The sequence below is a fragment of the Oncorhynchus masou genome, chromosome 16 (genome assembly GCF_036934945.1).
Source record: "Oncorhynchus masou masou isolate Uvic2021 chromosome 16, UVic_Omas_1.1, whole genome shotgun sequence".
Lineage (NCBI taxonomy): Eukaryota > Metazoa > Chordata > Actinopteri > Salmoniformes > Salmonidae > Oncorhynchus > Oncorhynchus masou.
Genome location: NC_088227.1, coordinates 31422292 through 31439665, shown reverse-complemented (window position 1 = coordinate 31439665; position 17374 = coordinate 31422292). Strand labels below are relative to the sequence as shown.

Sequence of the window (17374 nt, the reverse complement as noted above, 5' to 3'; positions counted from 1 at the left end):
ATATTTTCCATACAACGTACAATGTATAAACATCAGACATATACTAGGAAAACCCTTCACATTACAATGTTTTCATAATAACGTCATCTATTGACCTTTAACAACAGAACAAAAATGACATACATTTTCACATTCCATCTATCGTCATGACCACCATTGTGGCTGAAGAAAACCATCGTTCCAAAGTCCCTTTAGTTCATGTTTAATGTTCTGAGGCTGGTTCTCCATAGTAACAGGACAAAGGAATTTGTCTGTGGCCTGAGATTTACCAGGGGAGTGAGGGGTCATAAAACCCCCACATCCTCAGACCCCTAGATCTCTCCTCCTCTGTTGGGGTTGAGAGATAATCAGTAGGGTTGTGGTCTCCTGTAACCTGACCTGATCAGGACAGTCATGACAGCCTTCAACTGCTGGTGAGCTGGAGGATTCTCACCAAGGTGTCAGAAACTAGATTAAAACCATGACCACTTTGAGGAAGTGATGCTATAGTGATGAATAGAGATGCTGCTGTATGGTGAGAAACTCATAGTGCTGAGACACTCTGAAAGAGGGAAGAGACAGAAACAGAGCAGAGAGAGACAGAGAGACAGAGAGAGAGATAGACACAGAGACAGAGCAGAGAGAGAGAGAGGATCATGGCTGACATCCCTCAATCATTTTTGGGATTGCTTGTGACCGTTTTGTACCTGCTAACAGGTAAGACAGAGGAGAGAGAGTAAGAATATGTCATTAGAGATCATAGAACACATTTATTTCACACGGCCAAACTAGTTCAGTTTACATTTGACTAATATTATGATGACATTTCTGTTGTGTATCTGTTTACTCTTATCTTCACTATTGTATAATATACAGTATATTACACTATTATTCACACTGAAGAATATCAATAAGAAAACCTATGAAATATAATGTCATCTGTATTACCAGTTAATAATTATCTGATGTCATGCTCCTTCCAGGTGTCAGTGGAGAAACTCTCTCTATGTTCTCCAGAGTGGGAGATGATGTCAGTCTGCCGTGTAACAATGTGGTTTATCCAAACTGCTCCTCTACTACATGGATCTATAACAGAGATAGATCTTCTGGTGCTATTGAAGCGGTCACATTGGGGAAGATCAAAGCTGACCAGACAGAGAGACTGAGTTTAGGGTCCTACTGTTCTCTACATGTTAGTGATGTCAGAGCTGAGGATGTTGGACTCTACACCTGTCGACAGTTCCTTACAGAGACAGGACCACAACATGGAGGTGATGCTCCTGTTCATCTGTCTGTTCTAACTAGTGAGTATTACTGTTTAAATCAGAGTTGAAATGTTACTGTGTATAAGTGTGGTGTTAATAATCATATGTAATGTGAAAACAACCAACAAATACTGTATACCTTTTTCTCTTTCTCAGTCTCCTCTACCACAGCAGTGACAGATCTGAAGCCTAATGTAAATATGACATTACACTGTTCTCTGCTCTACTATAAGCAACTTGGAACGTACCAGTCAAGATTTAGTCTCAGCTGGGTCCCTAAAACAGGTACTAATGCCCAGGACACACAGGATTCTTCCTGTGACATCACTCTGACTGTGACACTCCAGAAGAAGGACAACAACAGGAAGTGGACGTGCACGCTGACTGAAAAGGGAGACGTGAAGATCTCCATTGACTTCACCTCCACGTTCTCAGGTATGTGTTCTTGTTATGCTCTTATAAAATGAATAAGTTCACAAGATTTGTGATGATATTAAATTTAATATCAAACCTGATTCTTTCTCCTGGTATTTGTGATATTAGTGATTGATGATGAATTTGATCTGAATACTACTGCTGTGTCTGATGATGATGATGGTGATGATGATGATGATGGGTTATTTAATAAACTAAAAGAGGATGTTCATCTCCTACTGAATTAGATATTGCTGAAAAGACCACTGATAGTGATGTCATCTCTACTGTCCCAGGTAAAATACTCCCATCTGTATGATGTGTGCAGATATAGTAAATGTTTTATCTGTAAGTTCTCTAATTCCCGTCAAGACAACTAGCAGTACCCCACAACAGTATAAGACTGGTCATGTAAAAACAGGCCCAAACGTATTAATAGGAAGTACTGCTTGTCTTGTGCTCTAGACATTGGATTAGAGAAAGATGTAACAGATTGAGTAGAGAACTCTACAGGCAACACAGAGTGAGTTGTGGATCCATTCTGTACTGTGATGACACCAGTATTCACCAATGAAAAGTGGTCACTCTGTTTTCAACTACTATCCAGGAAGTACAGCCTCTACTACAAGACCAGCCTTGTCAACCACCTCCCCATCTTCTGCTGGTATTGTATTTAATACTATTTCCCTTCTCAGTTGTATTGTAGATTGTATGAGTGGTACAGCATGGGGCCAAAGTCAGATGTATTACCTTGGTCAACACAAAGCATATACAGTATATGCAGTCTAACTTATGTTTTGATCTTCACATTTGCTTTGGTGCATTTCACACTTCTCTGTTCCCATATGAATCCCTGCTTGTCTATGTAACATCCCACGCCAGTGCTAAACTTGATATCAACTCCTGATATTAGTGATGAGTGAAAAAGCACCCTGCACTCTACTGTATGTGTCTGAAGAGTTATTTAAAAGAGGATGTTTTTCTCCTCCTGAACTAGATATTAAAGGGCACAGAAGATGGTGGTGACGTCACCTTCAACGCCTCAGGAAAAATTCAATCAGAAATAGTACATCTTCCATGTGCCATCTAGATACATAAATGAGTACTGTTCCTGTAAAGTAGTGTTTCCTAAATGTTGGGTCAGATGCGCTGGTCCCTCATTCTTCAGACTGGGTTATAAAAAATGGGTCCAATGAGTAGCACGAGGTGAGTCAGGGAGCCAATTCAGTAGCCGCTGCTACGCTAGGCGAGCTGGAGACAAAGCGATTCAGACAGCTAGCAGGCCGGGGCTAGCAGATGGGCATCAGGCGATGTCGAAACGGAAGAGCCGGTTAAACCACCTCGGACGGTTTCGTCGGCAAACCAGTCGAAATGGATCCCCGGGGCTCTGTGTCGGCAGTAAAAGGGTCCAGGCCGATTGGCAAAAGAGGTATTGCTACCAAATGGAGCCAATCCCACTAATTTACTATTTATCACTACATCACACGTTCTACTTAATACCTGTGGTTCTTTACTTATTTACTACATACAGTGCCCGTCAAAGGTTTGGGCACAGCTGCTCATCCGAAGGTTTTTCTCTATTTTTGCTATTTTCTACATTGTAGAATAATAGTAAAGACATCAAAACTATGAAATAAGTCAATATGTTGACAGCAGCCACTGTATGTTAGTGAGAACTGTTTAACAGTCTGGCCTTGAGATAGATGCTGTTTTTTAGACTCTTGGTCCCAGCTTTGATGCACCTGTACTGACCTCGCCTTCTGGATGATAGCGGGGTGAACAGGCAGTATTTCGGGTGGTTGTTGTTCTTTATGTTCTTTTTGGCCTGCCTGTGACATCGGGTGGTGTAGGTGTCCTGGAGGGCAGGTAGTTTGCCCCCGGTGATGCGTTGTGCAGGCTGCACCACCCTCTGGAGAGCCTTAATGTTGTGGCCGGAGCCCGACAGCCCGACAGGATGCTTTCAATTGTCCATCTGTAGAAGTTTATGAGGGTTTTAGGTGACAAGCCAAATTTCTTCAGCCTCCTGAGGTGGAAGAGGCACTTTTGCACCTTCTTCACCACGCTGTCTGTGTGGGTGGACCATTTCAGTTTGTCTGTGATGTGAAAGCCAAGGAACGTAAAACTTTCCACCTTCTCCACTGCTGTCCCGTCGATTTGGATGGGGGGATGCTCCCTCTGCTGCATCCTGAAGTGCACGATCATCTCCTTTGTTTTGTAGACGTTGAGTGAGAGTTTATTTTCCTGACACCACACTCCAAGGGCCCTTACCTCTTCCCTGTAGGCTGTCTTGTCGTTCTTGGTAATCAAGCCTACTACTGTAATGTCGTCTGCAAACTTGATATTTGAGTTGGAGGCGTGCATGGCCACGCAGTCATGGGTGAACAGAGACTACAGCGGGGAGCTGAGAACGCACCCTTGTGGGGCCCCAGTGTTGAGGATCAGCGGGATGGAGATGTTGTTTCCTACCCTCACCACCACCATCAGAAAGTCCAGGACCCAGTTACACAGGGCGGGGTCAAGACCCAGGGTCTCAAGCTTGATGACCAGTTTGGAGAGTACTATGGTGTTAAATGCTGAGCTGTAGTCAATGAACAGCATTCTTACATAGGTATTCCACTTGTCCAGATGGGATAGGCCAGTGTGCAGTGTGATAGCGATTGCATCGTCTGTGGACCTATTAGGGCAGTAAGCAAATTGGAGTGGTTCTGGCTTATCAGGTAGGGGGGAGGTGATATGATCCTTGACTAGTCTCTCAAAGCACTACATGATGACAGAAGTGAGTGCTACGGGGCAATAGTCATTTAGTTCAGTTACCTTAGCTTTCTTGCAAACAGGTACAATGGTAGCCATCTTGAAGCATGTGGGCACAGCAGACTGGGATAGGGATTGATTTAATATGTCCGTAAACACACCAGCCAGCTGTTCTGTGCATGCTCTGAGGAAGCGGCTAGGGATGCCATCTTAGCCGGCAGCCTTGCGAAGGTTAAAACATTTAAATGTTTTACTCACATTGGCCACGGTGAAGGAGAGCCCACAGGCTTTGGGAGTGGGCCGTGTCAGTGGCACTGTATTGTCCTCAAAGCGAGCAAAGAAGTTGTTTAATTTGTCTGAGAGTGAGATGTTGATGTCCACGACGGGACAGGTTTTCTTTTTGTAATCAGTGATTGACTGTGGACCCAGCCACATACATCTCGTGTTTGAGCCATTGAATAGTGACTCTACTTTGTCTCTAAACTGACGCTTTACTTGTTTAATTGCTTTGCGGAGGGAATAGCTCCACTGTTTGTATTTGGTCATGTTTCCAGTTGCCTTGCCATAATTTAAAAGCGGTGGTTCACGCGTCCAGTTTTGCGCTAATGCTGCCATCAATCCACGGTTTCTGGTTAGGGGAGGTTTTAATAGTCACAGTGGGTACAGCATCACCGATGCACTTGCAAATAAACTCTCTCACCGAGTTAGCCTATACATCAATGTTGTTGTCTGAGAATATCCGGAACATATCCCAGTCCACGTGATCGAAGCAATCTTAAATCCGATTGGTTAGACCAGCGTTGGATGGACCTGAGCACGGGCGTTTCCTGTTTTAGTTTTTGTCTATAGGCTGGGAGCAACAAAATGGAGTCATATTCAGATTTGCCGAAGGGAGGGTGGGGAGGGCTTTGTATGCATCACGGAAGTTAGAGTAGCAATGGTCCAGGATTCCATCAGATGCTACCATAATGTTGCGCATTCTATATGCTGATAGAATTTAGGAAGCTTTGTTCTCAGATTAGCTTTGTTAAAATCCCAGCTACAATAAATGCAGCCTCAGGATATATGGTTTCCACTTTGCATTGGGGGGAATATACACGGCTGTGACTTTAATCGAAGATAATTCTCTTGGTAGATAATGCGGTCGGCATTTGATTGTAAGGAATTCTAGGTCAGGTGAACAAAAGGACTTGAGTTCCTGTATGTTGTTATGATTACACCATGAGTCGTTAATCACAAGGCATACACCCCTGCCCTTCTTCTTACCATAGAGATGTTTGTTTCTGTTGGCGCGATGCGTGAAGAAACCAGGTGGCTGTACCGACTCTGACAATATATCCCATGTTTCCGTGAAACAGAGAATGTTACAATCTCTGATGTCTCTCTGGAAGGCAACTTGTGCCCTAATTTCATCCACCTTGTTCTCTAGAGTTTGGACATTGGCCAGTAATATGCTCGGAAGTGGTGGATTGTGTGCTGGCCTTCTAAGTTTGACCAGTAGGCCGCTCCGTCTGCCTCTCCTGCGGCGACCGCGTTGTTTTGGGTCGGTCTCTGGGATAAGATTCCATGTCCAGGGTGGAGGTTCGAACAAAGGATCCACTTCGGAAAGTTGTATTCCTGGTTGTAATTATCTCATTTACAGTTGAAGTGGGAAGTTTACATACACTTAGGTTGGAGTCATTAAAACTTCTTTTTCAACCACTCCACAAATTTCTCGTTAGCAAACTATAGTTTTTGCAAGTCGGTTAGGACATCTACTTTGTGCATGACACAAGTCATTTTTCCAACAATTGTTTACAGACAGATTATTTCACTTATAATTCACTGTATCACAAGTCCAGTGGATCAGAAATCAAACTAAGTTGACTGTGCCTTTAAACAGCTTTGAAAATTCCAGATTCCATGATGTCATGGCTTTAGAAGCTTCTGATAGGCTAATTGACATCATTTGAGTCAAATGGAAGGGTCCCTGTGGATTTATTTCAAGGTCTACCTTCAAACTCAGTGCCTCTTTGTTTGACATCATTGGAAAATCAAAAGAAATCAGCCAAGACATTTGGACAATTAGAGACCTCCACAAGTCTGGTTCATCCTTGGGAGAAATGTCCAAATGTCTGAAGGTATCACGTTCATCTGTACAAACAATAGTATGCAAGACCATGGGTCTCGACCCCGCCCCGCCCTGTGCAACTGGGTACTGGACTTCCTGATGGGCCGCCCCCAGGTGGTGAGGGTAGGCAACAACATCTCCACCCCGCTGATCCTCAACACTGCCTGTTCAATCCCAGAACAACAGCAAAGGACCCTGTGAAGATGCTGGAGGAAACAGGTACAACAGTATCTATATCCACAGGTAAACGAGTCCTATATCGACATAACCTGAAAGGCCTCTCAGCATGGAAGAAGCCACTGCTCCAAAACCACCATAAAAAAGACAGACTACAGATTGCAGCTGCACATTGGGCCAATGATCATACTTTTTGTTGAAATGTCCTCTGGTCTGATGAAACAAAAATGTAACTGTTTGGCCATAATGACCTTTATGTTTGGAGGAAAAAGGGGGATGCTTGCAAGCCGAAGAACACCATCCCAACCTTGAAGCACTGGCGTGACAACATCATGTTGTGGGGGTGCTTTGCTGCAGGTTGGACTGGTGCACTTCACAAAATAGATGGCATCATGAGGAAAGAAAATTATGTGGATATTTTGAAGCAACATCTCAAAACATCAGTCAGGAAGTTAAATCTTGGTCGCAAATGGGTCTTCCAAATGGACAATGACCCCAAGCATACTTCCAAAGTTGTGGCAAAATGGCTTAAGCACAACAAAGTCAAGGTATTGGAGTGGACACACTGAAACCGTGTGTGCAAGCAAGGAGGCATACAAACCTGACCCAAGTTTCACCAGCTCTGTCAGGAAGAATGGGCCAAAATTCACCCAACTTATTGTGGGAAGCTTGTGGAAGGCTACCCGAAATGTTTGACCCAAGTTAAACAATTTAAAGGCAATGATACCAAATACTAATTGAGTGTATGTCAACTTCTGACCTTTTGGTAATGTGATGAAAGAAATAAAAGCTTAAATAAATAATTCTCTCTACTATTATTCTGACATTTCACATTCTTAAAATAAAGTGGTGATCCTATCTGACCTAAGACAGGGCATTTTTACTAGGATTAAATGTTAGGAATTGTGAAAAACTGAGTTTAAATATATTTGGCAAAGGTTTATGTAGACTTCCGACTTCAACTGTAAATAACTGCAGGAAGGTGAATGTGTCTTTCAGAGTCTGTTGGAAAGCAGACAACCAGGTTTTCCTCTAGGATTTTCCCTGTGCTGAGCTATATTTTGTTTCTTTTTCCCCAAAAATCTTCCTAGTCTTTGCTGATGACAAGCATACCCATAACATGATGAAGCCACCACAATGTTTTTGATAATATGAAGAGTGTTACTCAGAGATGTGTTGGATGTGCCCAAAACATAATGCTTTGTATTCAGGGCATGAAGGTAATTTCTTTGCCACATTTCTTGAAGTTTTACTTTAGTGCCTTATTGCAAACAAGATGCATGTTTTGGGATGTTTTCTTCCTGTACAGGCTTCCTTTTCTTCACTCTGTCATTTAGGTTAGTACTCTGTGGTAACTACAATGTTGTTGATCCATTGTGAGTTTCCTCCTTTCCGAGCCACTTCAGGATCCAACCCTTTTTTTCTATTTTCGTCTAAAATGACTAACCCAAGTCCAACTGCCTGTAGCTCAGGCCCTGAAGTAAGGATATGCATATACTTGACACCAATTGAAAGGAAACACTTTGTAGCTTGTGGAAATGTGAAAGGAATGTAGGAGAATATGACACATTAGATAAAACATTTTTTTTGTATTTTTGTTGTACCATCAACTTTGAAATGCATGAGAAAGAGCATGATGAATTATTCTACAATACCTCTTTTGTCAATCGGCCTGGACCATTTTACTGCCGACACGGAGCCCCGGGGATCCATTTCGACTGGTTTGCCGACGAAACCGTCCGAGGTGGTTTAACCGGCTCTTCCGTTGCGACATCGCCTGATGCCCATCTGCTAGCCCCGGCCTGCTAGCTGTCTGAATCGCTTTGTCTCCAGCTCGCCTAGCGTAGCAGCGGCTACTGAATTGGCTCCCTGACTCACCTCGTGCTACTCATTGGACCCTATGATCACTCGGCTACACATGCTTCTCCCTTATGTAAATAGCTCTTGTCTATAGCTGTTTTGGTTAGTGATTATTGTCTTATTCTAACCCAGGACTGTTTCAATAACACGGTACCTCATTTTGTTTACCTGTCGGCCCCAGCCTCGAACTCAGGTCCTGTTTGTGTACCTAACTGACCCGCTCTTCCCATTCATCGCCATTTACCCGTTGTTGTCTTAGCTCTCCTGATCAACACCTGTGATTGCTATATGCCTCTCTCTAATGTCAATATGCCTTAGCTACTGCGGTCTTGGCTAGTTCTTATTGTTCTATTTCAATGTAGACCCTCAGTCCTGCTCATAATGCCTTAGATAGCTCTTTTGTCCCACCCCACACACATGCAGAGACCTCACCTGGCTTAACTGGTGCCTCCAGAGACGAAACCTCTCTCGAAACGCCTATGTTTATCTCCACTGTACTCACATCCTACCATACCATTGTCTGTACATTATGCCCTGAATCGATTCTACCATGCCCAGAAATCTGCTCCTTTTCTTCGCTGTCCCCAACGCAGTAGACAACCAGTTCTTATAGCCTTTATTCGTACCCTTATCCTACTCCTCCTCTGTTCCTCTGGTGATTTAGAGGTTAACTCAGGCCCTGTAGCCCCCAGCACCACTCTTTGGTTTCATGCATGTTAACATCAGAAGATCAACAAAAACTCTGAAATTTCCATCCCCAACTACAACATTTTACACCAAGATAGAACTGCCAAAGGGGTGGAGTTGCAATATACTGCAGAGTTAGACTGCAGAGTTCTGTCATGCTATCCAGGTCTGTGCCCAAACAGTTTGAGCTTCTACTTTAAAAATCCACCTTTGCAGAAATAAGTCTCTCACTTGTTATAGACCCCCCTCAGCGGTGGCCTGGACACCATATTTGATTTAATTGCCCCCCATTTATCTTCAGAGTTTGTACTGTTAGGTGACCTATACTGGGATATGCACCCCGGCCATCTTACAATTTAAGCTAGATGCCCTCAATCTCACACAAACCTACCAGGTAAAACCCTAAATCAGTGAACACGGGCACCCTCATAGATCTCATCCTGACCAACCTGCCCTTTAAATACACCTCTTCTGTCCTCAACCAGGATCTCAGTAATCACTGCCTCATTGCCTGCGTCCAGTTGACACTGTGTTAACAAACCTCCAGACGAGCTTCCATGCCATACAACACTCCATACAACATCCTTCTGTGACCTCCAACTGCTCTTAAATACAAGTAAAACTATATGCATGCTCTTCAACAGATCGCTGCCTGCACCCGCCCGCCCGTCCATCATCACTACTCTGGCAGGTTCTGACTTAGGTATTTGTAGTTGTCCACATATTCTATGTGTCTGGTTTGACTGTAAACTCTCCTTCCAGACTTACATTAAGCATCTCCAATCCAAAATTAAATCTTCCCATCTTCCCAATCAGCTTCCCATTTCGCCTCAAAGCATCCTTCACTCATGCTGCCAAACATACCCTCGTAAAATGGAATATCCTACCGATCCTTGACTTCGGCGATGTCATTTTCAAAATAGCCTCCAACACTCTACTCAGCAAATTGGATGCAGTCTATCACAGTGCCATCCGTTTTGTCACCAAAGCCCCATATACAATCCGCCACTGCGATCTGTATGTTCTCGTTGGCTGGCCCTCACTTCATATTCATTGCCAAACCCAATGGCTCCAGGTCATCTATAAGTCTTTGCTAGATAAAGCCCCGCCTTATCTCAGCTCACTGGTCATCATAGCCGCACCCACCCACCCAGCATGCGGGAAATAAGGCATATTTCACTGGTCATCCCCAAAGCAACTCCTCGTTTGTCCGCCTATCCTTCCAGTTCTTTGCTGCCAATGACGGGAATGAATTGCAAAAATCACTGAAGCTGGAGACATATCTCCCTCACTAACTTTAAGCATCAGCTGTCAGAGCAGCTTACCGGTCATTGCACCTGTATACAGCCCATCTGTAAATAGCCCACCCAACTCCTTATCCCCATATTGTTCTTGTTTTCTCCTTTGCACTCCAGTATCTCTACGTGCACAATCATCTTCTGCACTTCGATCACTTCAGTGTTTCATTGCTAAATTGTAATTATTTTGCCACTATGGCCTATTTATTGCCTTACTACATTTGCACACACTGTATAAGCATTTTTCTATTGTGTTATTGACTACATTTGTTTATCCCATGTGTAACTCTGTGCTGTCATTTCATAATCTGTTAACTTATTTTTCTTGCACTCTGACAGGTAAATATTTAGCCTGTAGTCCTAATATTTAGCTAGTGAATGGCCTAATATCTAGCTAATATTTCGCTTTTTACTTCAGCTACACATCACTTGCCTCTCTCTTCCAGCTGTTTCCATAGGCAACAGGCTACTCAAGCCTCTCCAGAATAGGCCATTCCTCTTCTCGTGAAATCCCAGGAAAAGCTATAGGCTACAAAAGCTATATGATATTTATTTGTATCATTGTTTATACTATAAAGCAGGCTTGCTCTTGCTGATTCCTGAATGTGAAACAAGCCTACAGCATAGAAAATGCATGTTGAGGAGAGAGTGGGTTGGTGTGATCCCATTTGGCCAGTCATGATAACATTGTTGCACTGATGAATTGCAAATAGTTTCACAGGACATGCAGAAATGTTCACAGTGAAAAAGAAGAACCAAAGGAATTGACAACCACTAGAAAAATGGAAATCACTTGCAAACCACTTGAACAACGATACAACAACATGCTGTAAAAGATGATTTTAATTGCTACATTTAAATACAAGTTACTATATTATTTTTCATTAGTCCTACATGTACATTGAAGTATTATTTGCAGTTGTCACTATGACAATGAACACACCATGAAAGTACTGAATGGCCTGAACCAGTATCTGTGTGTTAAGAATCCTTGTGAAAGGTCCTGTTTATATAGGCAGCTCTGCAGTAGGATGCGTTGATCAGTCGACTGACAGGAGTAGGACTGTAGAACGATACATGATCAACTTTCATCTCGTGTGGATGCTCACCAACGTTTTATAGTTATGTAGCCTATATTTTATCATAATCGTTACAGGTATTGACTTGGTGGACGGCCCAGGCCTTAACTCTGACACAACACAACTAACGTCATTATCACAACAGAACTACATTATCGATACTTGAATGAAATAAATATAAAATTACACACGCACACTTGTTTACTTGACTTTTATGCTCTATAAATTGACTCTTTCAAATGATTTAAATCAAAATCAAATGAAATTTATTTATATAGCCCTTCGTACATCAGCTGATATCTCAAAGTGCTGTACAGAAACCCAGCCTAAAACCCCAAATAGCAAGCAATGCAGGTGTAGAAGCACGGTGGCTAGGAAAAACTCCCTAGAAAGGCCAAAACCTAGGAAGAAACCTAGAGAGGAACCAGGCTATGTGGGGTGGCCAGTCCTCTTCTGGCTGTGCCGGGTGGAGAGTATAACAGAACATGGCCAAGATGTTCAAATGTTCATAAATGACCAGCATGGTAGAATAATAATAAGGCAGAACAGTTGAAACTGGAGTAGCAGCACGGTCAGGTGGACTGGTGACAGCAAGGAGTCATCATATCAGGTAGTCCTGGGGCATGGTCCTAGGGCTCAGATCCTCTGAGAGAGAGAAAGAAAGAGAGAATTAGAGAGAGCATATATGGGGTGGGCAGTCCTCTTCCGACAGTGCCGGATGGAGATTATAACTACTCTGGCAAGTTTGCCACCAGCGCGCTGCAGTCGGCAAGTAAAGCAGAAGTCGAATCCATCAGTATGTATTTTAGTTTGAGAATTTTAGTTTGAGAATATACAAACAAAATAGGTTGCTTAGCAACCAGATGCCAACTGTGTTCTGTGGAGGAAAAAAGTGATGGAGTTCCAATATTTGCATAATCGTTGTGATTGGAGGATAGCTGCGAGGGCAATGTAATCAGGATCAATTCTCTGTCCTCCTCATGCTCATTAATGATAGAATGTTCATATTTGAAGATGTCATATGACATGAAGTACAGGGAGTGGATTAGCTAAAGAGACTGTACTCAGGCTAGGGAGTACAGCCTCTACTGCAAAACCACTTCTCTGTTACTGGCCCAAAGCTCTTAACCACTAAGCTATAAGCCTCCTCTACTTCACACTTCTCTCTTCCTGTGTGAATTTCTGCTTGTCTGTGAAACGCTGATGTCCGTTTCTGTGAAATGACGTGCAAGTAAACAGCCCTCTCTGGTTCTCAACTAAACCAGACCCCTCTCTTGTTATGTCAGTTACTGAGCTAACACGTTTTAGATAAGTAGTTAGTAATCATGGCTGAATAGGGGGCCCCCATTCATTTTGTTAGTCATTCTCACCCAGATATTCAATTAACATGGCATGTCATTATAAAATGTGTAGAATTGTAGCTGAAAAAAATTGTCTCTCCACCCCATGACAAAATGGGTAAAATTGCTTAAAATTTGCTGCAAAATGGACAGAAATTGATATTAAAGGTGCTAAATGCAGCTGTTATTATTATTATAATTATTATCTCAATATCAAATAATTTATGGGTATCAATTATGTACCTTACTGTGATTGTTTTAAATTCAATTTAAATAAACAAAAACAGCTTCTTAGCAAAGAGCTATTTCCCAAGCAACAATTTTGTAAAAACTGTCTGGAAGTGGTGTGAGAGGGGAGGGACAAACTGAAAAACGTCTACTATTAGCAGAAAGGTTTGGAACTCTGTCTATTAACTATTTTACAGCATGGTGATGTCATTATGGAAGGCTAAAAGTATCCCACCAAACACAGGCAGAAATGTCAGGCTATCTTTCATTTTAATAATAATAGGAATAAATATATATATATTTTACACATGAGATACAAACATAAACATACGAACAACAGCTTTCTCACACAAACAACGACTACATCTCATCTGTTAAAACACTGTATCCCATGCTTTTTCAATGAACCATAAACAATTAATGAACATGCACCTGTGGAACGGCCGTTAAGACACTAACAGTTTACAGACGTTAGGCAATTAAGGTCACAGTTATGAAAGCTTAGGACACTAAAAGAGCTTTCGACTGTCTCTGAAAAACACCAAACGAAAGATGCCCAGGCTCCTTGCTCATCTGCGTGAACGTGCCTTAGACATGCTGCAAGGAGGCATGATGACTGCAGATGTGGCCAGGGCAATAAATTGCAATGTCAGTACTGTGAGACGCCTAAGACAGCGCTACAGGGAGACAGGACGGACAGTGGCAGACCACGTGTAACAAAACCTGCACAGGATGGGTACACCCGAACATCACACCTGTGGGACAAGTACAGGAAGGCAACACCAACTGCCCGAGTTACACCAGGAACGCACAATCCCTCCATCAGTGCTCAGACTGTCCGCAATAGGCTGAGAGAGGCTGGACTGAGGGCTTGTAGGCCTATTGTAAGGTCCTCACCAGACATCACCGGCAACAACGTCACCTTTTTTATTATTTTTTTATTTCACCTTTATTTAACCAGGTAGGCTAGTTGAGAACAAGTTCTCATTTGCAACTGCGACCTGGCCAAGATAAAGCTTAGCAGTGTGAACAGACAACACAGAGTTACACATGGAGTAAACAATTAACAAGTCAATAACACAGTACAAAAAAGGCGAGTCTATATACATTGTGTGCAAAAGGCATGAGGAGGTAGGCGAATAATTACAATTTTGCAGATTAGCACTGGAGTGATAAATGATCAGATGGTCATGTACAGGTAGAGATACTGGTGTGCAAAAGAGCAGAAAAGTAAATAAATAAAAACAGTGGGGGGATGAGGTAGGTGAAAATGGGTGGGTTATTTACCAATAGACTATGTACAGCTGCAGCGATCGGTTAGCTGCTCAGATAGCACATGTTTGAAGTTGGTGAGGGAGATAAAAGTCTCCAACTTCAGGGATTTTGCAATTCGTTCCAGTCACAGGCAGCAGAGTACTGGAACGAAAGGCGGCCAAATGAGGTGTTGGCTTTAGGGATGATCAGTGAGATACACCTGCTGGAGCGCGTGCTACGGATGGGTGTTGCCATCGTGACCAGTGAACTGAGATAAGGTGGAGCTTTACCTAGCATGGACTTGTAGATGACCTGGAGCCAGTGGGTCTGGCGACGAATATGTAGCGAGGGCCAGCCGACTAGAGCATACAAGTCGCAGTGGTGGGTGGTATAAGGTGCTTTAGTGACAAAACGGATGGCACTGTGATAAACTGCATCCAGTTTGCTGAGTAGAGTGTTGGAGGCAATTTTGTAGATGACATCGCCGAAGTCGATGGGCACAAAGCCACCATCGCTGGACCAGATTGGACTAAAAGAAAGTTCTCTTCACTGACGAGTCGCGGTTTTGTCTCACCAGGGGTGATGGTCGGTTTCACGTTCATTGTCGAAGGAATGAGTGTTACACCGAGGCCTGTACTCTGGAGCAGGATCGATTTGGAGGTGGAGGGTCCATCATGGTCTGGGGCGGTGTGTCACAGCATCATCGGACTGAGCTTGTTGTTATTGTAGGCAATCTCAATACTGTGCGTTACTCGGAAGACATCCTCCTCCCTCATGTAGTACCCTTCCTGCAGGCTCATCCTGACATTACCAGCATGACAATGCCACCAGAAATACTGCTCGTTCTGTGCGTGATTTCCTGTAAGACAGGAATGTCAGTGTTCTGCCATGGCCAGCGAAGAGCACAGAGCTCAGTCCCATTGAGCATGTCTGGGACCTGTTGGATCGGAGGTTGAGGGCTAGGGCCATTCCCCCCAGAAATGTCCGGGATCTTGCAGGTGCCTTGGTGGAAGAGTAGGGTAACATCTCACAGCAAGAACTGGCAAACATGGTGCAGTCCATGAGGAGGAGATGCACTTACTTTTGATTTTGACCCCGCCTTCGATCAGGGACACATTAATCCATTTCTGTTGTTTACGTCTGTGGAACTTGTTCAGTTTGTGTCTCAGTTGTTGAATCTTGTTATGTTCATACAAATATTTACACATGTTAAGTTTGCTGAAAATAAACACAGTTGACAGTGAGAGAACGTTTCTTTTTGCTGAGTTTATATAAAACACAGCAAATCATGTTTTTGACTGCACTGGGCCTTTAAAACGGCAACGTTTTCTCTCCACCACACAGAAAAATGTGTATAATTGCAGGAAATGAACTTTAAAACGTAGATGTTTCTCTCCACCATCAGGAGGGGGGCCTGCTGTAAGGTCCCCCACTAACCAGACCCTTCTCCCCTCTGGTCGTCTCAGGCTCTCAGAACCTCTTCCTCGTGGTGACTGTAGGAGTGGCTTTGGCAGCATAGTACGCAGGAGGAGAGACAGTAAGGACTTACATTTGTCTCTGAGTTTAATGGAGTGCATTAATTACACAGTAATACATGGAGACAGACAGTTGTTTCATTGAAATTCTTCTGATTTCTTGTATTTGTTCTTGTCAGAGAATCAAGTGCCAACTGATAACAGCATTGTGAGTGAACTGTGACTTAATTAACACAGTTAGTTATTTTACTTTAATAATAGTATAATACACCAAGAGTTTGCACTATCATTATATTGTTTACATTTGTTATTAATTGATAAAGGGTCTGAAGGCAGTAAACCACTCCACCCCACCAACCAATGAGGACAAGGTTAGTGCATCAACATTCTAATGGAGTTTGAAACATGATTAATATAAAACATAATTTGACCCAGTTGTTATAATGGAATCAGACTAATGTCCAGTTTAAATTATTAATGTTTCAATAACCATTTTGACCCTTGTAGAGTCAACCTGCTGACAGAATGACCTATGCCTCCATTGACCACTTCAATCAAAATCCCCCTGAGAGAGTTGATGTAAGATAAACTATACTGAACATATTGTAATGGTATCACTCTCCCTCATACACACTGTTTAATGCCTTTACTTTGTTGTGTGTGTGTTGTCTCTGTAGGCCCAAGGTGAAGATGCAGTGATGTATGCCTCAGTTATGCCCTCTTCTGGCAGAGGGAGAGAGACAGAGAACCCTGCTGACCCCAGCTCCCTCTACTCCACTGTCAAGTAACCTCAGGGAGCCAAGACATCAATATATATATATATATAAAGACATCAACATGAAGACTACACTCTCTCATTCACACCCTGATTCCAGACCTGATTTGGTTCTAGGAATATATATATTTTTGCTATTAATTAAAAGTGACAATCTGCACTAGTTACATCCATTTCTGGACATATTAATTAATGATATGCACCCACTGACTCTAGAAAAATAAAATGTAGAAATGCCTCATGAGTTTAGTTAAACTGTCATAACCCATCAGAACCCAAAATATATGCTTGTTTTACTCCAATGTTTGTAAACAAATGAAATGTAAACAAACACAATGTATAGCCTCAAAACATGGTTTAAACTATAATGTTGATATCATGGATGGCCAGTCCTTGCATCTATAGCTCTGTCTATGAGAGTGGTTCTCCAGCCCCGTCCCTCAGCTTTTCAGCAAAACAATGGTGGAGAGTGTGATTGCTTAATGTTTCAACTGCTGATTGCCTCTTTAAGATGTGTATATTAGATTGATATAGACCAATGAGTTGGGAGACAGGAAAAGTGGAAGAGTTTGAGAGTCAGAAGGGCATGCTTCAGATTCAAATTCATGCTGACTCTGATAGCCTAGGCTATACAGTAATATACTGCATGTGAACATATAAAATATTACTGCCCAATGTTACA

General features: G+C 42.7%; 1 protein-coding gene across 4 annotated transcripts; it reads left to right on the top strand.

Moving 5' to 3' along the window:
- The first annotated feature begins 594 nt into the window (after positions 1-594).
- LOC135557828 (uncharacterized) lies at positions 595-17071 on the top strand. Of its 4 annotated transcripts, XM_064991469.1 has the most exons (10): positions 595-696; positions 963-1283; positions 1401-1679; positions 1907-1954; positions 2266-2322; positions 15909-15979; positions 16097-16125; positions 16241-16288; positions 16425-16496; positions 16595-17071. In XM_064991469.1, the coding sequence occupies exons 1-6, from the start codon at positions 636-638 to the stop codon at positions 15959-15961; spliced, it is 819 nt and encodes a 272-aa protein (XP_064847541.1). In that variant the 5' UTR covers positions 595-635; the 3' UTR covers positions 15962-15979; positions 16097-16125; positions 16241-16288; positions 16425-16496; positions 16595-17071. The 4 variants fall into 4 exon arrangements, with proteins under 4 accessions (XP_064847541.1, XP_064847544.1, XP_064847540.1 ...); XM_064991472.1 differs by lacking the exon at positions 1907-1954; XM_064991468.1 differs by lacking the exons at positions 15909-15979; positions 16097-16125; positions 16241-16288; positions 16425-16496; positions 16595-17071 and adding an exon at positions 9888-10613.
- The last annotated feature ends 303 nt before the right edge of the window (positions 17072-17374 follow it).